Source organism: Phocoena phocoena, chromosome 19 (genome assembly GCF_963924675.1).
Source record: "Phocoena phocoena chromosome 19, mPhoPho1.1, whole genome shotgun sequence".
Classification (NCBI taxonomy): domain Eukaryota; kingdom Metazoa; phylum Chordata; class Mammalia; order Artiodactyla; family Phocoenidae; genus Phocoena; species Phocoena phocoena.
In genome coordinates this window covers 31560892-31586269 of record NC_089237.1, presented here as the reverse complement: position 1 = coordinate 31586269, position 25378 = coordinate 31560892, and the positions used below count along the sequence as shown (strand labels likewise).

Here is a 25378-nt window from a genome sequence, read left to right as displayed (position 1 = left end):
AAGAAACTCGAGTGTCTGAACTTTTGAGAGGAAATAACCTCAGCGCAGAAGATAGGCAGGAAAATCATCAGTCATGAGGCGTTTTTACCCCAATGATGCCCTTCCCACTGGGCTTTCTTATTGCGTCAGTATTACCATCCCTTCCTTTACCCCCACTCTTAGACCCACTGTTTTAGTGTCTTCCTGTAGTATACGCACTAAGATTGTTCCACAGTAAAAGACAGGTAGACCAACACCCGGGGTCAGTAAAGGCTGGGGTGCCTCCCATTAATCAAGGTGCAATGGCCTTTTAAGACCACCTGGGAACTGGAGAGAAAACAGATGGAAGACCCATGAGAGAATCGAGGAAAAATAAATGAGTCATTCCCTGACCACAGGTGACTTTGAAATTAGCCCCTCACACACACACATAAACACACACACACACACATAAACACACATAAACACAAACACACACACACACCACTCACCACCCTTCTGTACTTTACTAAGGAGTCTAAAGTTACTGTCCTGAACTTTTCACTGGAACAGAAGAGTGTCCCATGACAGTTTAAGTGGCATCTCTGAATGGGAGGACACTTCTGTAACTGACATCCTGAGTATTTTTGTGGGCACAGTGACAGTGAGGAAGAAAAAGCTGCAAGAGGAGTGGGGGCGAGGGAGCAAAACCCAAGACTTTAAGCCCTGGAGACTCGGCATCGGAAAGAAGAAACTTTCGAAGCTCCTTTAAGAGCAGTGTGTTTTAGGGAATTCCCTGGTGGTCCAGTGGTTAGGACTCGGTGCTCTCACTGCCAAAGGCCCAGGTTCAACCCCTGGTTGGGGAAGTAAAATCCCACAAGCCAAGAGGCGCGGCCAAAAAGAAAAAAAAGAAAGAACAATGTGTTTTGTTTTATTTTATTGTTTTATTATATATATATATTTCTAACATCTTTATTGGAGTATAACTGCTTTACAATGGTGTGTTAGTTTCTGCTTTATAACAAAGTGAATCAGTTATACATATACATATATCCCCATATCCCCTCCCTCTTGCATCTCCCTCCCTCTCAACCCTCCCTATCCCACCTCTCTAGATGGTCACAAAGCACCGAGCTGATCTCCCTGTGCGATGCAGCTGCTTCCCACTAGCTATCTATTTTACATTTGGTAGTGGATATATGTCCATGCTACTCTCTCACTTCGTCCCAGCTTAACCTTCCCCCTCCCTGTATCAAGTTCATTCTCTACGTCTGCATCTTTATTCCTGTCCAATCCCTAGGTTCACCAGAACCTTTTTTTTTTTTTTTTAGATTGCATATATAGAACAATGTGTTTTAAACAGAAACAGACTCATAGATACAGAGAACAAAACAGGTTGTTGCTAGAGGGGAGGGGGTTGTGGGGATGAATGAAAGAGGTGAGGGAGACTGATGGTGACTAGACTTAACGTGGTGATCATCTTGTAATGTATAGAAATATTGAATCACCATATCGTGCACCTGGAGCTAACGATTATACTTCAATAAAGAAATTAAAATTAGAAAAAGCTTTATTGAGGTATAATTGACACAGTAAGCTGCATATATTTAAGTTGTACAATTTAAGGTTTGACATACGCAAATACCCATGAAACTATCACCTTAATCAAGATAGTGAACACAACCATCTTCCCCCAAGTTTCCTCGTGCCTCATTATAATCCCTCCCTGCAGCCTCTCCTGCCCACCCCCCTTCCAGGGCAATACCTAAACTGCTTTCTGTCACTCTAGATAGTTCGCATTTTCTAGAGTTTTACATAAATGCAATCATACACTGTGTACTCTTTCACGTCTGGCTTTCTTCAGTCAGCGTAATTATTTTGAGATTTATCTATGTTTTCACGTGCATCAATAGTTCCTTCCTTATACTGCTGAGCAGCTTTCCACCGTACGGCTACAGCAAAATTAGTTTATCTATTCGCCCTGTTTATGGACACTTGGGTTGTTTCCAGTTTTTGCAGATAAACCTGCTATAAGAAATGTTTAAAAAGAAAGAAAGAACAGTGTAGTTTCTTCTGACAAGTTGGTCAAGGGCTTATTCAAAGTTTGCAAGTCCTGCCATCTCTCTCTGACACCAGCTGGCATCCTGCAGTACAGTTCTGCTGATAACCCCTGGCGTCAGAGTCAGGCTCCACAGGCCAAAGGACACAGTCCCGGCAAGACTGCTCTCACTTCAGACCCCAGCCACACTTCAGGGGGTCCCCAGGCCACCCACACTTCTGACCAACTGGCTACACACACATCCAGAAGGCTTAGTCTGGTCTGCTATAACAAAAATGCCATAAACTGGGTGTCTTAAACAAAAACACTTATTTCTCACAGCTCTGAAGGCTGAAGTCCAAGAAGCAGGCGCTGGCGGGTTCAGTGTCTGGTAAGGAACTGCTTCCTTGTTGAGAGACAGCTGTCTTCTTGCTGTGTCCTGACATGACAGAAGGGGTGAGGGAGCTCTCTGGGGTCTCACGTATAAGGGCACTAACCCCTTTCATGAGGGCGCCACCCTCTAATCACCTCCAATACCACCACACTGGGGGTGAGGTTTCAACATATGAATTGGGCGGCAGCACCAACCTCCGGTCTATAGCACGTGACATCCCTCAGCTTCAGTGTAAGTGTTACTCGAATTCACAGAGCTCAGGAAATCGCTATACTTATGATTACAGTTTCATCGTAAAGGATACAGATCGGGCTTCCCTGGTGGCGCAGTGGTTGAGAGTCCGCCTGCCGATGCAGGGGACACGGGTTTGTGCCCCGGTCCGGGAAGATGCCACGTGCCGCGGAGCGGCTGGGCCCGTGAGCCATGGCTGCTGAGCCTGCGCGTCCGGAGCCTGTGCTCCACAACGGGAGAGGCCACAACAGTGAGAGGCCCGCGTACCGCAAAAAAAAAAAAAAAAAAAAAAAAAAGATACAGATCAAGACTGCCCAAATGAAGAGACATACGGAGTGAGGTTCAGAAGGGACACCAACCCAGAGCTCCTGTCCCTCTCCCTGTGGAATCGGGGTGTTCAGTGGAGCTGAAACCATGCACCTCAGATTGGGACTTGAACCCACATGCCGGGACTCAAACCCGGGCAAAACCCACCGTCTTCCAACTGAGATCACACACCTGGTTTCAGGACTTAATGAAGCTCAGGTTCTTGATGTCTCATGGCAGAAAGAATTCAGTGAGAGACAAAGTGATAGGTAAGAAGTGGATTTATTTAGAAACACACTACACAGACAGAGTGTGGGCCATCTCAGAAGCTGAGAGCAGCCCCAGGGTATGGGGTTCTCAGTTTTTATAGGGGTGGGTGATTTCATAGGCTAATGAGTGGGAGGAGTATTCCGGCTATTTCAGGAAGGGGTGGGGATTTCCAGGAATTGGGCCACCGCCCACTTTTTGATCCTTACGGTGGGCCTTGGAACTGTCATGGCGCCTGTGGCTGTGTCATTTAGCTTGCTGATGTGTTACAAAGAGCGTATACTGGGCTTCCCTGGTGGCGCAGTGGTTAAGAATCCGCCTGCCAATGCAGGGGACATGGGTTCGAGCCCTGGTCCAGGAAGATCCCACATGCCACGCAGCAACTAAGCCCGTGCGCCACAACTACTGAGGCTGAGCTCTAGAGCCCACGAGCCACAGCTACTGAGCCCACGTGCCACAACTATTGAAGCCCGTGCACCTAGAGCCCATGCTACACAACAAGAGAAGCCACCATAATGAGAAGCCCACTCACCGCAACGAAGAGTAGCCCCTGCTCGCCGCAACTAGAGAAAGCCTGCGCGCAGCAACAAAGACCCAACGCAGCCAAAAATAACAATAAATAAGATAAATACATTTAAAAAGAAGAAGAGTGTATACTAAGCCACAACGTCTAGTGGAAGTCGACTTGTCCTCCAGCTTGGACTCATTTGCTTCTAATCAGTTTATGTCATGTCCTCGGGCTATGTCATTCTTTCAAAGGTTGTGCCCTGCCCCCTTCCCTCCTGTTTCAGATCTTCGGGGTGCCCAGCTTTTATCAGGCACGACTGATTGAATCACTGACCACATATTTCAACTCGATTTCCAGCCCCTCCCCGCTCCTGGGGGTGAGGCTGGCTCAGGGAGACCAACCCTCTAATCTCACGCCTGGTCTCTCTGCCGACCAGCCCCGATCCTGGGTCATCTCACTTCTTAGCATAAATTCAGGTGTGATCCAAGGGGCTCATGAATAGTAAGGACGCTCCTATTACTGGGGAAATTCCAAGGATTTAGTATCTCCCCAGCAGGAACAAGAGACAACAGCCAGTCAAATTATTATTCAACAACCTCAAATCCACACCAACCACAACTCCTACCTCTCTTCAAACAAGGATAAGATCCGTGAACAGGGCCCACTGCTGGCTGGTTTTTGTTTCATTTTTTAAACTTTTTATTATAGAAATTTTCAAACAGAGGTAACAATAGAAGGCATAATACAATGAACCCTCCCACTTCCATCACTGTTTCCCTGATTACCCCATTGTGGTTTATTTACCTTTTCACTCATACCCCTCCCCTTCCTCCCCACCCCCATCCTGATGCAAAGCCCAGAAGGACATCTTATCTGGCTGAGATTTCTGCATCGAAAGCTTCCTGAGTGGCTGCCACACCCATGACAGACTCAAATGGGCTATAGTTCTGCTGAAATCTCAGCCCCCAGGCATCTGGGTGGGGGGCAGCCAGAGGCCCTTGGACACCTCATTTGCTGACTCCAGCATGACAGATAAGTAACACTTTCTACACACACTGCAATGTGTGAAACAATACCACACACAGCTTTATTGCATTCAAAGCTGCTAAGGCATGTCAGCGGGCCTTGGCTCTGGTATTTCTCGTGGGTTTCAGAAGATCTGTGTCTACAGCCCTTATTATCTCTGAAAGAATCAACTCTTAAAAATATAAACTCAAGAATATAAGCTTAAATACTCCTAATTATTTAAAATCAATACAGTGGAGCAGAACAAGGTAAGAAATAATGTATCAGTATTATGTATAGATCACAGACCCATTTCAGAGTAATTATAACAGGAGAACCAATCAATCAGCCCTTGAATAATAACAAACACTTGACCCTGACCTTTCGTTTATCACACCAGAGTGACTGAGACAGCCCCTGATACCTAGGTTGGGAGAGCGTTTTTTATGTCTGTGTATCTGGGAAGTTCTGACCCTTCCCCCAGGGTACCAGGGGCATCTAAGGAGGCACCTCCTCCATAATGGGATGTCAAGAGCGGTGAGTGGAGTCATCTGACTTACTTTGCAAAACGGGAAGTCAGATGAACACAAAATTTCCCCCAACTCTAGGATGCTAGTGTCGGGCACCGGCCCCGCAAGTCAAGGGAGGGGACGTAAAGTCTCACCACTGGAAACAGAATGGTTCGGAATGCCCCTCAGTTCACGCAAAGAACCCACACAGGGCTCACCTTGGGTTACCTGCTTGCCTCTCATCAACACAGGGGCTCATGCTTCCCTCTCCTGAGCTGGATGATCGATCATCAGATAACAGCCCTCTTGGCTGCCCTCATTTCTGCAGAAGAGCCCAAGCAGGACCCATGGTTTAATCTTCGGCATTCTCCTCTAAACCCAGCTGTTTCCCGAGGGTAAACTGGCTTCTAACAAGGCGTCTGTTTCAGGAGATCAAGGAAGATGCTTTGGACCATCTCCAAAAGCAGAGAAGAATCAACAAAGAACTTTTCTTCCCAGGAGCAAAGAAAGCAAACTTTTAAAAACCACATTTCAGCTATTGCAGGGGGATCTTCCCTACAAAGATGATTTCTCTCCCAAGGAAGTGGAAGTTCTTGTTGGGAGGTGACACAGATGAACACATCTGTCAGAAATATCAAGTGCTCTGGGCCTGACTAGAGTGCCCTGGGGGCCCAGCACAAGGCTCCAGAAGCACTAACTTGTCAAACATTCATATGGAAGGGGCTGGGGTCCCTGTCTCCAGTGGTATTATTATCCTTTTCATACCACAAGGAGCCTGACCTCAGCTCTCCTCTTGGCAAAGCCCAGAGCAGGACACATTTCACCACAAGAGGTTACATTTCTCTCACTTTGGGGATCAGAACTTACATCCTGACAATATCAGGATATAAGGAGCTTGGGAAATTCCAGGAATCCGTTCGCTCCCGCCCTGAGTGGACTGGGGTTATTTTCACTGCAGGAAAAATAGCTCCTTGGGCTTAAGCCTGGCAGCTTCTTTCGTCCCTGGTCCTTAAGTCTTCCTGACCCTTTGCCTGGTCAATTCCTACATCTGGAATTGGCTCAAACGAGGAGGAAAGTAGAAAGGGCTAGGGCTGGTGACAGGCCTCTAACTCACACAAGGACCAGTGCCGGGTTGAACAGGAATGTTGCTGTTTCCCATGGATCTGCTAGAAGGCCCTTCTGGCCACAGGTAGTCAGCCCAGCAGGTGACCTAGTATGGTCCCTGAGGTAGCCACACCTGGCCTGTCTGCCTGACAGCGGGCTTAGCTGAACGTTCAACTGTGCTGGCCATGGTGGTATCTCCACCAGCCAGTGCAGGATCTCACAATCCTGGGGAACAGAGGCTATCACTGAGGAGGGTGATCAGTAAGAAGGCAAGAGGCTCCAGTCAGAAGAAAACCTCCAACTGTGAACGCAGTCAGGGTCCCTCTTGCCTGGTGAAGAGCCTTGCCCCAAAGCCTGGGCTAGGGGAAGAAGGCTCCGTAGTTGCAACCAAGGCATCTCTGCTGAGATGCCTTTCATAATACATGAGAGTGGGAGGGGTTTCTAGCCACATGGGACCTGGGTCACCTTGACCCTGAATCACAAATCCAAAACAGGCTGATTCAGATTATGGTTTGAAATCTTAGACTGAAAAGGGTCCTGTTGGACTAAACATTTTAAAACCATGGATGGGGTGTTGAGGTCCAAGACAGAAAGGGAAACAGTGGAGGAAAAGGACATACTTCTTTGGGAAACTCTGGTCTGGGTGGAGACCTGTTGTGCACAGCTTCCCTCAAGCACAGAAAATAACCAGAGGTCTAAGCATTCACCCCAACTCCCACATGTAGGTAATGGAGGGTGAGTAATAATGAAATTCAATGACTTTGGATTTTTTAAAAAAATCTATAGAGTTAAGTAGCTCTGTAGAGAATCATCAAAACTCCAAGATTTGAAGGCTACCCCAGACAGCAGAGAGGCAGACACCAGAGGCCTAAGGGAGAACCCACAGTGGCTATAGATTATGTCCAAGAGCAGAGGGGCACTAAGGATTTCACTCCGCAAAGCCACACCCGGCCACCGGGCAGCCTGGAGATCTACCAGAACAAGGGGAGGGGGTCATCCTGCCTGATGGGCAGCAGAAGGCAGAAAGGCTTCCTCACCCATAACGCAATCACCCCATCCCTTTCCCTGGCCAAACCCATCCTCTTAGCCCATCTCCCTATCCTCCCACCCTCACCAGCTCCCCTCCCATCCTTTCAGCCCTTGGGGACTCTCAGGAACCTCCCTGAGAGCTCCACCTACATACAGCATTTTCACTAGAGTCCCGGGCACTGCACAGGCAGTCAGCCCAAGCGTCCACAGTCCGCCTACTTGGAGGAGCAGATGGAGAGCGTGGCGCCTGTGGTGAACAGCCAGAAGGCCGGGTACAGAGCTTCAGCAAAGTCCACCTTGTACTTATACAACAAGTGGACCCTGTCAGCCACGGCGAAGAAGATGACAAAGCCGTGGTCGCAGTTGAGAAGCACGCCCACTCGCGAGGCCTTCGTGCAGGGCAGGGTTTTCTGCACGTCGTTGTGCCAGGCAGAAATCTTGGTATTGAACCACTCCACGCACCAGGAGGCACTGTTGCGGCCAAGCCGGCTCTCGGGGCCCTGCCGGTCCATGCTGCCGTAGCAGACGCCCACCCCACAGAAGTTGTTCTTCTGCAGCTCCACCTCCCAGTAGTGGATCCCCTTCTTGTAGCAGTGCAGGCCCAACACCTGAGAGCAGTATGTGAACCTCTGGGGATGTGGTCGGTAGTTTTGGGATGTCTCAGCCACAGAAGCTACGGTGTAGTTCTCGGACAGAGTCACCTTGTTGTGGGCAGTGTTGTAGTCCAGGACGACTTTAACAGTATCTAAGGGAGCACCAAGGAGTCAGTTACAAGGAGCCCAAAGTGCTCTCACTTTCAATCCTTTTCCTAACCGGTCATATTTATTCATTTGTTTCATCCATCCATCCATTCTGTCTAGCCAGGCGGACATTTGTCCATCTCTCTATCCATCAATCCAGCCATCTGTGCGTCTATTAGTCACCCATCTCTCTGTCTATTCCTCTATTTAAGACCATTTATTGAGCCCCTGGCTTATGCCAGATTCTATGCAGGATGTACAACCATGAACCAGACATGGTGCCTGGCCTCGTGGAGTTCACACTCCCACAAGCAAGGCAAGCCCGTCAGTAATGACAACACTACGGGCCCTGCACTCTGCTAAAGGGCAGGCACACTGCTGGAGGGACACAGCCACGGGGCAACGGCTAAAGGGTGGGGAGAGCACAGGGGAACACTTCACAGGTGGGCTAGAATTGGAGCTGGCGACAGGAAGGGGAGGAGAATTAAACAGAGGAGAGCAGAGGAGGGAGAAAGGCTATGCTCGGCAGAGGGGACAGTGAAGGCAAACGTGGAGTCACGAGGACGGTGGACAGGTGCTGGGACCAGGGAAGGCTGGGCAGCTAGGAGCACAGAGGCCACAGCAGGAGGAGAGGGACACATGGAGCCACAAGTAGAGAGCTAAGCGGTCTAGACTCGAATCGGTTGCAACAGGGAACCAATCAAGTTCTGTAAGCACACCCATGACCTGAATATACTTCTTGGCTGGGACACGAGCGTGGCCTCCCCGCCCTTCCTGCCACACTTCCGGCCAGTTCTGGCAAGTCCGAAGACTGAGCAGAGATGAGTGCTGTCCCCACCCTCCACCTCCTCCCCAGGACACACCCATCTCTGCCCCTCTGCTCACAGGGAACCCTGGACCAGTGGGAGACAGCAGGCAGAGAAGGACAATCCCTAGCTTGGGAATTCAGGACTGGGGTTACCTGCCACTCCCTGGCTCGGGGGCTCAGGGAAGGATACTTTGCTCTGGTTTTCCCCCAGGGCAAAATGAATGGCCTGGGAAAATGTCCTCTAAGATCCTAAGTCCCTAGAACTCACTTCCTCTGCTTACATGGCTGTATCACAGAGCGCAGGGGGCCCCACAAATGGGGGGCGGTGGGGGGAGGTTCTCGGGCCGGCATCCACTGCTCCCCACCAAGCCTGCTGTGGCTGTGGGGAAAGGAGGGCCAGAGCGCACTTCGCAGAGAGAGGTTATGGCCACTGCGTGGAAGTGAGCACAAGTGGAGGATGCTCTGTGGGTGAAGCTACGGGCGGGTGGCCCCTAGGCTGGCCTGGAGGAAGGAACTCCCACCACTTCTGGGCTGGAAGCCAGAAGGGAGCAAGTAAGGATGTGACAGAGTAGAGCACAGTGGGTCCTCTAGGGGAGAGGCTGACCAAGCTAGACAGAGGCAAGGGTAAAGCAAGCCAGCAGCTACTCACACTCCAGGAGCTCAGGCCTGGACTTGGCTAGGAAGGTCTCCAGCACCTTGGTCTTGAGAGACACTGGGGTCGACGGTCTGGTGGGGACTTTGGCCTCAGCTGGATGAAGAAGAGAGAGATGTTTTCAGAACAAACTCAGAGTGGGCAGCCCACTGCCCATGGCCCACCAGAACTCACCCTCCTGGCCAGTTTGTTTGAGATCCACTAAATGTTCTGGGGCTCCAAAGGTGGGAAGCTTGCTGGCTGAGGCAATGTTTGGGGCTGAGGGAGGAGACGCATGAGTTGGAGACATGACAGGGTGACCTGATGGCCTATACTCCCTGCCACGCTGATTCTCAAGAGCTGCTTCCACAGACACACACCTGGACAGCCACGGCGACACAAGTGAGTCCAGACAGGGCAACACTCATCCTATTGGTCTTATGCATTTACACTTGCCGCCTCCAAGCCCAGGCCTGGCTGCCAGCACGGGACACAGTCACAGAGCCCAGACCCCCAAACCCCATGGCTCAGCTTTCCCTGCTGGCATTCAGTTCTACACTCAGGCACTCAAGAAACAAAAAGATGCAGAAATGCATAACTTACGAGGTTTCTTGGGTTTCTTTTCTTCTTCTGAAAAAGAAAATTTTCAGAATTAACATATTTTAAACACAATGACACTTTCAAAACCCCATAATGGCAACCAGTGCACTAATGTGACCCATACAAATAAAGCTAGGATGTTTTAAACTTGAAATATATAAGGGGTCAACAGGCAAATCAATCTACGGTGATAGAAACCTGAATCATGGTTTTGGTAGGGAGGGGGCTCACTAATAAGCAGCATGAACGAATTTCCTGGAATAATGGAAATCTTTATCCTGATTTGGGTAATGGTCACACAGATGTGTACATTTGTCAAAATTAATCTAACTGTACTTTTAAGATCTGGGCATTTTACTGTAGTATGAAATTATATCTCCACAGAAGAAAATATGCAAAAACAAACACAAAAAAAGACCCACATAGGGAGCCAGCCAAAAAAACGTGCTTGCCAAGTACCACGATGGTCTTTAGAAAGTACCACGAGTGTGTGCCTGTGGGAACTGAGTTTAGTTAAAACACCCGTCCGCAAAGCGTGGTCCCCAAACCAGTAGCATCAGCATCACCTGGGAAGCTGTAGGGATGCAAATTCTCAGACCCACCCAGACCAGCTGAAACTGAGAGTCTGGGGGTGGGGCTCAGAAGTCTGTCTCTCACAAGCCCCTGGGATTGCGATGAGGGCTCAAGTTTGGGCAGGCTAGAAGATTTCAGGTTCCCTTTCTGCCACCTTCCCCACCACTGAAACGATAAAGGGGGTTTTGGATCTCATCCCTGCCTGCCTGTAGGATCCTGTCCCTTCCAGACCAGCCCTGCTCTCTCCCCACCAGACCCTCCCTGGTCCCACATGCCCCACTGGCTCCCCGTTCCTCCCGCTTCAGAGCCGTATTTCTCGGGAGTCATTCTCACTCTTCCCATCTCCCCCCTGCTCCTCTCCTGCCCACTGCCACTGGACCAGCATCTTGGCAGGACTCCGGGCTATGACCTTGGCCTCAGGCAAAGGGCCCCCTCCCCAGTCATCACGATTCTTAAGAGCCTCATCCACAGTGATGAGCCTACCCCTTCCTTGCCTGTTTCCCCGCCTCAGCCCCCCACAGCTCACTCACGTGAAGAGCGGGGCTTATGAAGTGGGGCAGCGGGAAGGAGGCTTTCAGGAGCTGTGCCTTGAGAAGGCCGCAGGTTTACAGTACCTCCCTCTTCACACAAGGTGCCCTTCCACGTTTTCAGGCTCCGCTGATGGCTCCCTCCTCACCTGTCCCAGGCATCCCAGTCCCCGACCCCATTCCACTCAGGAACTGGTACCACACATTTGTCTGCCAAAGACAACCACTAAACACCAACACCAAGCAAACAACAACAAAAACCAGCCCGGAGTTCTCTCATCCCAACCACCCAATGCGGGGCAGCCCTCCTCCGTCCTCACTGACTTTTTGGCCAACAGTTCGGTGACATATGCCCGTCCTTTAGAGAGCTTTCACCATCAGTGTCCCATGTGAACCTCACACAATAATCCCATGAGGTGGACATCATTATGGTCCAAATTTGACAGATGAGGAAACTGAGGACCATTCTTCACCCCAGCCCCATCTCAACAGGGTGATTTCGCCCCCAAGGGGGAGCAGAAATTGATTCTTAGGAGGTGAAGGGGAGAGAAGGATGGAAAAAACTTGTTCTTTTTATGTATAAAAGCACAGTATATAAACAGATATATCATATGTGCGGTATTAAAATTTCATGGATGGGGGTGATTAGGAAAAAAATTTCTAAAAGGGCCTGAGAGGTAAGAGCAAAGGAGGGCAACAGGGAAAAAAGGTTGAAGAGCTCTGTGATGGCAGAAACACATCCCAACCTGAGGCTGAACGGCACTGGGCTACGGTGAGGCTCAGCCTCTGCTCAGGGGGTCACCCCAAATGCCAGAACTCGGGCATCGTAAGTATTTCTCAAGACAAGCCAGCTTCGGTCATCTTGCTGTTCCAGGCAGTCAGAACATCCAGTGCTGATGGCCGGTCCTCCCGCGTGCGCCAGCAGGGCTCCTGCAACAGTCCTGCCACCTCCCTTCAGTGGGGTCAGACAGCACTTGCCTCCAGGTGCGCCCGGGCCCCGCGGAGCCTGGGATGGGCTGTGCCCCACGGACAGGAGCCGTGACGCCTGCCAGTGCCTCAGCCCGAGCACCGCCTGCCACAGTCGCTGCGGCCCCAGGGACAGAGGTGGGGTTACTTTACTTACTTGGGGCCTTCTTCACAGGCCGTACGGGTTTCGGCATGTGCAGCAGGTCATGTCCTCCAGGGCCCCCTGTGCAAAAGAAGAAGAGGGTAGTCTATGCGGCTCTTCCAAACCAAGCCTAGGAGCCAGCCCCGCAGTCGGCAGGTGGGGAGAGGGCTTACAAAGTTGATTTCCGCTGACCTTCCCCATCCGATCATTTACAAGCACTAGAAACAAGATAACTGAAAGACAAATTCGGTGTGTTCCCTCTTTTCTCTGCCTTAAAATGCAGCCAGGGTGCAGTCTTTCCTCCACCAGCACCCAGCTCCATGACCTCTGAACCGTCTGTGAGCTTTGGTTTCTTCCAACGTATGACGGGGATGACTCTCCTCGCTCGTGGTGGTGAGATCAAGATGTCTGGCATGCTGTGGTAGCTCCTTTCCCTCTGGTTCCTCTCACCCCTCCGTCCCCAGACCAGTGATCACTGACATAGCAGGAAAACAAATATGCAGGGCTAATCCATCAATGGCTTTCCCCTCTGTGCCGGGTGCTGGGGAGAGTGTTGGATGAAAACAGACCCAGCCCCTGCCCTCACTGATCACAGTCTGGTGGGGGGGACACACGGGAATGGCAAGGAAGAGTAAAATGACAGATGCGCTAAGGGCCCCAAAGGATGATAAGGACCCGGCGACCTGGTCTGAGGAGCAGGAGTGGGTGGCAACAGGGGAGGTTTGCTGAGAAATGGAATGTTTCAACTGACCTCTGAAGGGTGACAGGAGTCACCTGGTGAAGATGTTGGAGTCTGAGCCCTCTAGGCAGTGGGGGAGCATGTACAAACGCCCTGTGGCAGGAAGCTTAACATTTTTTTTTTTTTTAAGCTTAACATATTTGAAGAATTGTAGAGTGTAGAGGGATGTATGGGAGGAGGGGGTAACTTCAGGGCTAAAGAGAGAGACGGGGCCTGACCAGGCAGGGGTTGACAGCCAGGGTCAAGAGTCTGGTCTGCAATCTAAAAGCAATGGGAAGTCTCTGAACAGGAGGCCGGGGAGAAGGTGTCAAGAAATCAGATTTGCATCCTGAAAAGCTCTCTCCAGCTGCAACAGGAGTGGATGCAGAGGGACTCATTAGGAAGCTGCCACGGGTGATTGCAATGGTGACTGGTGGCTGGCAGTGAAATCAGCTGACTGAAGCACGAGATATTTAAGAAGCAAAATCTGACAATGGGTTGGATATAAGTGGAAGGGCAGGGGGTATCAAGGAGGAATTCCATGTTTCTCTGACTCCCAAACTAGCCACTTCCCTACCAAATAACACTGACAACCCAGAATCCATTCAACCCACCTGAGCCAACCTCAGACTCACAAAAAAAAAGCCTATCTAGAAAGACCCTTCATAATATCCAGCCCCCAAAAATATTTTAGGAAGGACAGCTACAATCTCAGGATGAGGCAGAAACTCCCCACTACCTCCTAGATGGAGGGCAAATGTTTTATAACCCCCGAAACTCAAGCCCCAATGCTCCAGTTCAAGATTTCTCTCCCACCCCAAAACACTGAGGGGACACATCCCATTTCAGAGGTCCCAGTGGAAAGCATAGGAGGTTGCTAATAGTTACCTGGCATGATGAGCTCCTCGGGCTTCTTGTCCTGGAACTGTTTGAGGTACTGCTTCAGCTCATTTTTGAGCTCAGAGGTGCCCTGACAGACACCCTTTATCAGCTCGTGATTCAGCTCCACCTTGGGGACATAGACTGGCTTCGTTGTGATTCCTTGCAGTTTTGCTGCTTTCTGCAACAAGCCAGGGGGTTAGTTCAGGCAGCTCTGGTGAAGCCAGGGCCTGGGCTCAGGCCTCACGAACCCCAGAAGGAGCTTCCCTGTGCCCATGGGCACCAAGTCTAGTCAGCCTCTCAAATTAGAGCCAGAGGTCACTGGGGGTTAAAGTGCCACTTCAAGACACAGCGATCTGGAGCTGGAAGGGCCCTCAGAGGTCCCTCACCTTACAAACGGGAAAACTGAAGTCAAAAATGACAAGTGTCTTGCCAGGGCCTCTGCCAATTCATGGCAGGGACAAAGCTGGGACCCAGAGCTCCTGACCCCCACGGATAATGCTGTTTCCACCCCTCCAGCTGTGGCTGAAGTACAGGAGACTCATCACCATCTCCATCCCGCAAGGACCAGCTCTGAACACATGTCCTGAAAATAGACAGGAATGCCTGGAAGGCTGCAGGATTCAGCCACAGGAGGTTCCAGACCTGGAGACCAGATCATGTCATACAGTATCCAGAGGGCCAGATGTGGACTCGGAATCCTCCTGTAAGAGCTCAAGGCGGCTAGGCCAACAAACAGGGATGAGCACATGAGATGAAACTTAATGCCATCCAGCCTAGGTGTGGCCAGAAGACCCTGAACAGAGAAGAGAAGGTTGCCAGGCACTCCTGTCCCTCCTCAGGACCTGAACATGGAATCTGGGCCTTGGACGTGTCAAAGCAGCACGTCACCCAATCAACGGGCCACCCCAGAACATCTGCCACGTGCCAGACACTCCGCCGTGCACTGGACATGCTAGGAGGATGAAGGGCCCCGCCCGAAAAGAGCTGACAGCGTTTTGCTTTTTTTCTTTTTTTTTTGGCCACGCTGTGCGGCATGTGGGATCTTAGCTCCCTGACCAGGGATTGAACCCACACCCCCTGCGTTGGGAGCACGGAGTCTTAACCACTGGACCACCAGGGAGGTCCCCTGACAGCCTTTTAAACAGACATGAAAACAAGCACATCTAAAACAACGTTGTTGAGGGCAAGAGCAGAGGCAGGTAACATGCCCCGGATCGCCAGCAATGGCAGCATAACGGGATCTGAGGACAAAGGACAGGGTTTACTAGGCAGAGGCCAGCCACGGCATTCCCTCCCAATGCCCGGTGCATCTGAGGAGTGCTCTGCTGTGGTTAGAGCACAGGGCACGGGCAGGGGGTGGCTGGCAAAGGCAGGCTGGTCACCAAGGTCCTGTGGGAATGTGAAATCAGAAAGGGCGGGGAGCGGTGCCTGTGCTTTAGAGAGACACTTCCAGGGGCTGTGCAGAGGCAGGATGGAGGGAAGCGGTGGAGGCCTATGCAGTAGACAGCATGCTAAGATGGCCCCCAAGACTCCTGCCTGCCCCGGGTACACATCCTACACATCCTCTCCTCCTGAGTATAAGCGTGACACTGAGTATGAAAGGATATTACTCCATGGTTAGGTTACAGTACATGGGAAAACTGAAGGAATACTGAGATGTAATTAAGATCCCGAATCTGTTGGTTTTGAGTTAATCAAAAAGATGATTCTCCCAGGTGGGCCTCACTTAATCAGGGAAGAGTCCTTAAAAAAGGAACTGGGCTTTCAGGGAGGGAGAAATTCTCTGCCGGTTTTGAAGAAGCCGGCTGCCAACTCGAAAGAGGGCCACACAGCGAGGAATCACAGCAGCCTCTGGGAACTGCGGGTGGCCCCTGCTGACAGCCAGCAAGGACGTGGGGACCCCAGTCCTGCACCACAAGGGACTGAATTCTGCCAACAAGAACGTGAGCTTGGAAGACAACCTTAAGCTCCAAAGGGAATGAAGCCTGGTAAGACCTCAGCCATGCCCTGAGCCACAGAGTGTGAGATAGATGTTCTTCTAAGCCACTCAGTTTGTGGTAAGTTGTCATGAAATGTAGAAAACTAACACAGCATGTGTCTCAGGGATGCTTCCCGTGACCTCATACAGCCTCAGCTCCTCGAGGGCCCCAACGCACCCACAGTCAACACCATGACACTAGGCAGAAAGAGTATTCAATGCCCTCATCTTGACCCACCTCCAGAAACTCATACTCGTCCCCCTTAGTCAGGGCAAGTTCAATCTCTTCCTTCAGGGTCTGGATCTCACTCTTTTTCTTGAGGAGGATCTGATAAATGTTGTCGAACTTGCTGTTGACCCTCTTCTCCTCTTCCTTTATCTTTCGTGTGGAGCTGGCCTCTGAGGCATCAATGAGAGCCTTCATTTCCATGTATTCTTGTCTAAGCTGGTCCATCTTCCTGTGTGCAACCTCCTGAGAAGCCAAAACAAGAGGGCATCCATCAGACTGGCAAAAAAGCTAAGCCTGAGACACGGAGCGCCAGGAGCTCTTACCTGTACTTCCTGGGAATACAAAGGGATGCAACCACTTTGGAGAGCAAGATCTGGTGTATTTGAAGGTGCTCATACCCTTTGACCCAGCAACTCAATCTAGGAATATACTCTAGAAAAAATCTGGGGACTTCCCTGGTGGCGCAGTGGATAAGACCCCATGCTCCCAATGCAAGGGGCCTGCGTGCAATCCCTGGTCAGGGAACTAGATCCCACATGCATGCTGGAACTAAGAGTTCTCATGCCACCACTAAGAAGCCCACGAACCACAAGTAAGGAGCCCACGTACCGCAACTAAGGAGCTGGCGAGCCACAACTAAGGAGTCCTGGAGCCGCAACTAAGGAGCCCACCTGCAGCCACTAAGACCCCACGCAACCAAGTAAATAAATAAAGAAAAAAATCTCAGAACCTGCCCAAGAGACACACAAGAATGCTCTAAGCAGCACTGTTTGAATTAGCAAAACCCTGGAAACAACCTGAATGTCTATCAATAGAAGACGGAAAATATTCACAGGATGGAATATTAAACAGTAATAAGGGAAAAACAACTTGTAGAAGAAGACATACAGTATGATGCTCCTTACATAAAGGTTAGAAACAAACAGAATGGTAGTATCTATTGTCAAAGGAATACATACATACATATTACAAGTATAAAGAAACACACGGGAATGGATAAATTCAGGATAGTGGTTACTTCTGGAAGAGAGGAAGGGGGATATAAAAAGGGAGAAGCAAAGCAGGGGCTTCACCTTCCATGGCGATATTTTATTTCTTAAGCTGGAAAGCAGTTCATGAGTAATTTTTTAAAGGGTATGAAGCTGCTCTAGAAAATTTCCTCTAGAACTGCGCTATCTAATACCATAGCTACTTGCTACACGTAGCTACAGAGCATTTGAACTATGGCTAGTCCAAGTTAAGATGTGCTATAAGTGTAAAATAAAAGGAATTTGAAATATCTCATTTATACTGATTAAAATAATATTTTGGATATACTGAGTTAAATAAAATATATTATTAAAATTAATTTCATGTGTTATTCAAATTAGAGTTATATACAGTATAAGGCTCACTTTATATTTCTAGGGGACAGCACTGCTCTAGAAGCTGCAGTTTCGCTTTACATGTTGGGAAACCTCAATAGCTCAGAATCAAACGTGACAGAAACACACATAAGAGGGACAGGAAGATTGGAACTCAATTATTTCTTTTTCTTTCTTTTTTGGCCACACTGCGCGGCATATGGCATCTTAGTTCCCCGCCCGGGGATTGAACCCGTGCCCCCTGCAGTGGAAGCACGGAGTCTTAACCACTGGACCACCAGGGAAGTCCCAGGAATTCAATTATTTCTTTAACCCTGCCACCTCCAATGTGACTACCAATGTCCCTGAGTATTCATCCTCCTTCTGCTCCCGTCTATAAGAGAACACCCCTGGAGTTTAGACCGGCACGTGGCTGCCCAGCCACAGACTACATTTCCCAGCATCCCCTGCAGCTGGGTTTGGTCATGTGACTAAGCTGCTCACAACAGGCGCAAAAGTGATAATGGCAACACTCTCCTTCCCCCTTCTCACAGGCTACAGCAAAGATGTAATGGTGACCCAGCTGCAACCACAGAGATGAGGAAGGGCAATAAAAAGGAAAGATCCTGAACTCTGAAGGATCACATGGAGCAGAGCCATCCCAGTAGCCTGGGTTGCTCAGGTCCCACTAGCCTGGGTTCCTCACCTGAACTTTCGCAGGGAGCAAAATAAACGGCTATCTTATTTAAACCTCTGATTTTGAGGGGTATCTCTGTTACAGCAGTTTAGCCTGCCCCCCCACTGATACAGGTATTTTCATGTGCATCCTTTCATTTAAGCCTCATAACTCACCTCTGGAAAGAAGCTGTGATTGCTTCAAAACTAAGGCTCAGAGATCTGCCAACACAGGCTAGTATTCTAACCCAGATTTCATCTAATTAAGCCACAGCTGTGGCAATAAAACTGAATGCTGTAGCTCTAGACCAGGATGCTTAAAAATCAAATCTTCTTTCAATATAAAAGCACTGTAACCTTATAAAAACTGTAAAAAAACTAGAGGGAAAGAAATATCCCTAATTCTACCACTCCAACACTTGCACTACTATTCCTTTATGATATTTCCTTCCAGTCTTTTTTCCTATACTTCCTGTAATGGGTTGAATGGCAGCCCCCCAAAAGATATGTCCACGTTTCAGAACTTACTTAGAAAATGAGTCTTTGCAGATGTAATTAGGGTAGGAATCTTGAGATGAGATCATCCTGGATTACCCAGGTGAGCTCTAATCCAATAGCAAGTGTCCTTATTAGAGACAAAAGAGGAGAAGACGGAGGAGGCCATGTGAAGATAGGGGCAGAGATTGGAGTGATGCAGCCACAAGCCAAGGAATGCCTGAGCCACAAGAGGCTGGAAGAGGCAAGGAAGGATTCTTCGCCAGAACCTTCGGAAAGAGTGTGGCCCTGTCGACACTTTGAATTTGGACTTCTGGCCTCCAGAACTGTGGGAGACCACATTTCTGTTGTTGTAAGCCAAGTCTGCAGTAACTTGTTACAGTCGCTCTAGAAACAAATACACTTTTTAAAAATAAATAGATGCAACTTTTACTTCCTGTTTTTCTCCCCCTTAAATCATAACCACTTTTTATATTACTATATTTTAACCCTAATTTTTAATGGCTGGGCTTGTAGGTAGGCTTTGAGTCTGTGAAGGATCTCTCTGGGCACATAGCTTTTTGCATGTGCTGCAAGGCTGAAGTTGAATTCTGACACTGTGAGTGAACCTGACACAAGCCTTGTCCTCCCCAGAGGTGAAGGGAGGCTCCAGGGCCACGCTGGTGGCGGGGAGCCCTGTCTCTCACCCGCACGTCCTGCTGCCTGGCTCTCACGTCCTCCAGTGCTCTCGACGCCCCGTTGATCTGACTGTACGTGACAGTCAGTTTATGCCTCAACTTGTTCTGCGGAGAAAACAAACCGAGTGAGAAAATACCCCATCCAGCCCCCCACCAGCACCCAACACCAGCGACTGCCCTCAAGTCTATCCCACGGGTGTTTCCACCACCCCAAGTCTCACCTGCTTGTAGCTTTTTTTTTATTAAGTTTGTTTTTTTTGATGTGGACCATTTTTAAAGTCTTTATTGAATTTGTTACAATATTGCTTCTGTTTTATGTTTTGGTTTTTTGGCCACGAGGCATGTGGGATCTTAGCTCCCTGACCAGGGATCAAACCCGCACCCTCTGTACTGAAAGGTGAAGTCTTAACCACTGGACAGCCCGGAAAGTCCCTGCTTGTAGCTTTTTGAAGCATTCTCATATTTACTGCCTCCCTTCATCCTTTCAGGGGAAGTGGACAGTAAAGAAGTTACAAGGATAGGATTTGGAGCCAGACAGACAAGACTCAATACCCAGCTCTTCAGCTGCCTCTCACTTGTTTCTTTGGCCATGAAATAGATATCAACGCAACTGTTCCCACCCCGCGGGGCTAGTAGGAGAATTAACTGAAGCAGTGTTAAGTCCTCAGCATAGTCAGGACAAATGGCCTTAGTAAACTTCAGCTTGGATTCTTATGAGCTTCTTCACTAGCACCCATTTTATAGATGATGAAACTGAGGCAAAGAGGACAGCAAGGTGGTCAAGCTCACACAGACAGAACGAGCTGGGGCAGCTGCTTCAGAAAGTGGCAGGCGGGGTTGTACAAACCAAGCCTCCCACTGCAAACAACCAGAAAAGCAGACAAAATATTGGGGGAGGGGGATCTATTAAAAACCAATGGGGGGAAAAAAAAAAAAAACCAATGGGGAGGTAAGAAAGGAGGGAAGGATTATGTAATTAAGATCCAGAAGAAGGAAACCCAGAGAGATAAGCCTGGCATCGGGGGTTGTTCTCCCAGAGCCATCTGCCAGTTCCGGAAGACAGCTGGGAGGGCCTCTGTCAGCCTCGGAGAGGCAGGTGGACAAAGATCAGAGTCCAAGGCTCACTTGATAAGCCCCACAGGCAGCGACCTCCAAGGGCTAAACCCTAGGATAGGGACGAACCAGCAGTAAACCAGCCATCGACAGTTCAGTCCCTGAAACTGAACTAAGGTGATTCAGAATTGCTAGGCCCCTAGCCTTCAGATACAAAGGTAAATTATGCACAGCGGAAGCTAATATCACCCAAGGCCTCTTAGTATTGCCATAAATTTTCATAATCAATATCCAATTTCACCCTACTCAGGTGAAATGTTGGGGCATAGAAATGGGTAGGAGAATCACCACCACCACTACCATAATGGGAGCTAGTGTTTATCATGTACTTACTCCAAGCTGGGCATTGTTCTAGTGCTTTCCATGTATTAACTATGTAAAGCTAAAAGCAACGCTAGGAGGTAGAGGGTTATCCCCCCTTTACAGATGAGGTCACTGAAGCACAGATTGATTAAATGGCTTGCCCTAGGTCACATCGCCATTAACTAGTGTTACAAGATCCTGGTGTTACAATTACAGACTTGTGTCCAAACTGAGCACACAGGAAAATTCTAGAAAAAAATGTATGTCCCCTAACTGGCTCAACAATACCCTGGCCCTCCCTTCCTCTTCCCTGCCTCTCCCACTCCACCACTGACCTTGACTCTGGATTTGAACAACCCAGAGAGAGTCACATGTAAAGGCTAGAAGCAGAGACCAAGGCCACACTAACTCAACCCCAAAAGCCCAAGTCATTGATAGCGTTTCAGATGTGACCTCTGTGACAATGCCCTTTGACCTGGTCTCTAACAGTGGCCAAGACGAACTGTGGGCCAAAGGCAGAAGGCCAGGCCCGGGCAGATCTGGCCTCACAGGTCTCAGAGCTGGAAGAGACCTCAGAATACCTGGGGGCTGCCAAATGTTTCACCTCCAAGACTCACTCTTAGTAGTACACCCCTGAACCCTGTATTCTGAAAGATTTTACTCACCATTAATCAAATGCATACAACAGTCCCCTGATGGTAGAGAGGGGCCCAAAGGGCTATAGATGACAAAAGGAAAGCCACCCAAGGACTTTGACAGCAGCAACAATCCCCTAATCAAGGGGAGAGAACTTTTCGAAGTTCTGAGGATCCCTTCACAGACTGGGGACTTGGGTCCTCCACGTGGGAGGCACCGGAGTCCTGAGTCCACCCCACACCAGTGACCGGGCCAAGCTGGGCTGGCTCTGCCACCAGTACTGACCAGCAGCAGGGCTGGAAAAGGAGACAGGTTAAAGGACTGAGAAAGCCAGGACAACGAGGGGAAGGGGAGAGATGGCAGGAAAGCCTCGTTAAAAGGATTAAAAAGCCCAGTGTGTATGGCATACAAATAATCTGGGCGCAGACTCCAGCTCCAGGTCCTGGAGGCTGAGAGGGAGCTGGGGCTCCAGACCAGGCGGAAATGGGTCCTTCTGCCCCTACTTGCCTTCAGCCTCCTGGATAAGAACTTCTAGAAGGGTCTTTCGATAGGAGCCAGGCTGCCCCAGTCCTCGGAGCCATGCATTCTGAGGCAAAGAAGAGCTGGGCAGCCTAACACCCTCCACGCAGCAAACTCTCCTCGGGGAATTTCTGAGTAACAGAAATGATAGTGGCACTTCTACGGAGCATTAGCGGACTGTAAAACGCCATTTATGGAACACCTCATTTAATCTTCCCAATAACCTTTTGAGATAGGTACTATTATTGTGCCCCTTTTTTGAGTTCCTAGCTAGGAAGCAGAGCCAGAATTCAAACCCAGATCTCAACATCCAGCTCTGGTCAGAGCCTGTGTCAACCAGCTTGACCCTGGGGCCTGCCTAGGAGGCACTTCCCACACAATTCATCCCTTCGGAGCCTCCTGGTCACCCTTGGAGGTGGGGAGGGAATGCTATTAATCCCATTTTATGGATGAAGATAAGGTTCAGAGAACTCAGTGTCTTGCCCTGAACCACAGCGGATGCGGGGCAGAGCAGGGCTCCAGCCTCCGCAGGCCAGGCAGGTTCCTTCCTGCAATAGGTAGAGACCCAGGTAGTCTGGGCCTGAGATGGTGGTACCTCCAAAGTCAACTGTCAGGCACTGCCTGAGGTCTGACTTCTGGGACTCAGGGAGGAAGTACACAGAAACCCTGCTCAGACTGGAGAAGCAGGCCTGGCCAGGGAGGAGCCGTGCCCGGACGGGAGCAAAGCCTTCACCCTGGCCCTGGCGCCACTGCAAACCTCCCACAGGCCTCATGTCTCCTTTGATGATACGAGGACAGCCCTTGTTCTCCCTGACAGCACTGCCAGAGTGAAAGGAAATCAGGCTTCACTCTGGAGCTCAGACTGATACAATGAAAGGTAGTTAGACTACACCTTTTCAGCCTCTGCCTGGAGTCCACAGGGGGAAATTATGATCCCCAAACCACTGAAATCATCACAGACCCAGAAGGCCCCTTAGGAATGAATCCACCCAGTCCCACCTCCTCACTTTACTGATGAGGGCCAGTCCTGTGCTTTAAAGTGGCACAGGAAGTATATAGGGCGCTATGGAGCAGGAGCTTGGCTGTGCATCCTATCCAGGGATTCCTGGGACTCTTCCCATCCTCCCACCCATAACCGTCCTCCCTGGTCGCTGGAAGTCTCTGGCTCACCAAAGGCTTTTTCTCACATGACCTCAGGAATGTCCTATGCTCTGAACTCTGTGGACTTGGCTTTGAGGCTGGTCCATAGGGAGAAACAGCAAATGTGGAGTCAGACCAGCTGGGGGCCCAATGCCCACTTGGCCACTTGGGTTAGCTCAGGTTAAATTAACTTCTCTGAACCTCCATTTCCTCAGCTGTAAATAACTAATTATACCCACCTCCCGGGTGCTACCCGGATTTATTGAGAGAACAGAGGTAACCTCTAGCGCTCATATCTGATGTTCAAAACCCTGTACTAAACATGTCAGACAAGTGCTAGGCTTAAGGCAAGCAATGTCCCTCCGTATAATGGGTGAGAGGGGTGGGGGCAGAGAAGGTGGACCAGGAATGATCCAGAAGGGCTGTATGTTCTCCCAGCCCCTTTCTACCTGGACCCTGGGGATGCCCCTGCCCTGATCTCAGGCCCATCCCCCGCACCCAGGTGATCCAAGTAGGCCAAGATGCCCACAGTGGTGCCCTCTGCACAACCCAGCAGGCCCAGGCTGCCCCTCTGGGCCCTCATCCGCCAACCCCTACCTCCAGGTCAGTGCTGGCCTGACTCAGGGACGCAGGCGAGCAGGTCTTGTGCTCCACCACGCAGATGTGGCAGATACACTCGCCGTGCTCAGGGCAGAAGTAGTCCCGCAGCCGGTTGTGCTGGGGGCACTTGCGGCGCATCAGGTCACGGATGGGCGGCTGCAGCGGGTGGTCCCGGAAGGCGGGGCTGTCGAGATGCGGCCGCAGGTGCTCCTGGCAGAAGGAGGCCGTGCACACCAGGCACGTCTTGACGGCGGTTGCCTGCAGGCAGTGGTCGCAAGACACCTGGCCGGCCGGGTTGGAGGAGGCGGCGGCCCGGGTGGGCGGCGTCCAGTCGTCGGGGAGCTCGGGATGGACCTGCTCGGCCTGCAGGAACTGCTCCACCACCGCACACAACACCGTGTTCTTGTGCAGCTGTGGCCGCGTCTGGAAGCCGGTGCGGCACTGCGGGCATAGGTACGGCGGGCCCTGGACGGCCCACGTCTGGTCCAGGCACGACCCGCAGAAGTTGTGGCCGCAGGGCGTGGTGACCGGCCCCTTGAAGGGCTCCAGACAGATGGAGCACGACAGCTCCTCGGCCAGGGGGCACAGCTCCGCCATGGCGCTCCTGGGGGAACCCGACGGGACGCGCTGGAACCGCGGCAGCGACTGCTGCACTACCGCCCGGAGGCCGCCAAGGAAACGAAACTGATCTGTGGGAGGGGCGGTCCCCGGGCCTTTCGGGAAGTCACGTGGGGCAGGCCGAGCGGGGCCCCCGGGGTTGCTGACGTGGGAGTTGCGACGTTCGTACCCCGGTGGTTTCCGGGGGTTGGGTGCGGGGCGCTGGGCTCGGGGTTTCAGACGAGCCTCTCGACCACCAGGGGGTTCTTGCGGCCACTCTGCGGATGAGGAAACTGACGCCTCGCGTGGTGAACCCCGGATCCCGGGAGTGAGGGGACTACTGCACAGAAGCCCCTGCAGCAGGTATCTTCCTTCGGAGAACTCATCCGGACAGGAGTTGTCCGCACCGCCCCCGCGAGCGAGGCTGTCTTATCAGGACAGGGTCTTAAAAAAATAACTGCAGGAACAGTAAACGACTGACTGCCTTTTTTTTTTTTTTTTTTTTTAAATCCTTCCTCTCTCTTCCCTGGTCCTGGGCGCTGGCGTATCGGCTTACAATCTCTGCAGCCTGGAGCCCATGGTCACACACCCACACGCTCAGGCTTAAACTTGGTGATTTCTTTCCATGCCGCCGATATAACATGCTTTTTATTTTATTTTATTTTCCATTTCTACTTTACTGGAGTTCGGATTCATCCCAGTTTAACAAAGTTTTCCTCTCACACACATACATACACACTTGCCCGTGCACACACACACACAAATATAATTTTGAAACATTTTTCTCAAAATTGTTTATTTAGGTTTATTTTCTTTCATTTATTTTTAGCTTTGTTTCCCTCCCTGCTCTGGCCTGGGTGCAGGTAAAGTGGGTGTACAATAAGTGTTCAAGAGAGGGGATGGGGAGCGAAGAGAAAGTGTTTTGGGAGGAATAAGCTGGAGTTTGCTTTGGGGATAGGGTGGGCAGCAAAAAGGAGGACAAGGTAAATGCTAATAGTGATCACTACCATTTATTGGGCACCTGCTGGGTGCTAGACAAGTCATAGATATCCTTATAATCTCTTACAATCCTTGTAAGCACTACAAGACAGAAGTCATTATATCATTTTACAGATGAGGGTCACGTATTTTATACAA

At 50.4% G+C, this 25378-nt stretch overlaps 1 protein-coding gene across 1 annotated transcript; it reads right to left on the bottom strand.

The window, feature by feature from the left end:
• Positions 1–7564: 7564 nt before the first annotated feature.
• Positions 7565–24241, bottom strand: TRIM25 (tripartite motif containing 25). The gene is made up of 8 exons (XM_065898008.1): positions 23636–24241; positions 19343–19432; positions 16153–16386; positions 13943–14114; positions 12352–12417; positions 9724–9807; positions 9547–9645; positions 7565–8094 (listed from the first exon to the last, which is right to left on the bottom strand). Exons 1-8 carry the CDS (start codon positions 24239–24241, stop codon positions 7565–7567), a joined length of 1881 nt encoding a protein of 626 aa, XP_065754080.1.
• Positions 24242–25378: the final 1137 nt, after the last annotated feature.

Excerpts from the sequence above, each read along its gene's own strand:
- TRIM25 (XM_065898008.1), bottom strand. The coding sequence starts at position 24,241 with ATGGCGGAGCTGTGCCCCCTGGCCGAGGAGCTGTCGTGCTCCATCTGT. Across the intron at positions 19,433-23,635 it reads GCACTGACCTGGAGGTAGGG|TTGAGGCATAAACTGACTGT; the intron begins GTTGGCGGATGA and ends CCGCAGAACAAG. Across the intron at positions 9,808-12,351 it reads GCCTGTGAAGAAGGCCCCAA|CCCCAAACATTGCCTCAGCC; the intron begins GTAAGTAAAGTA and ends CTCCTCCCTCAG.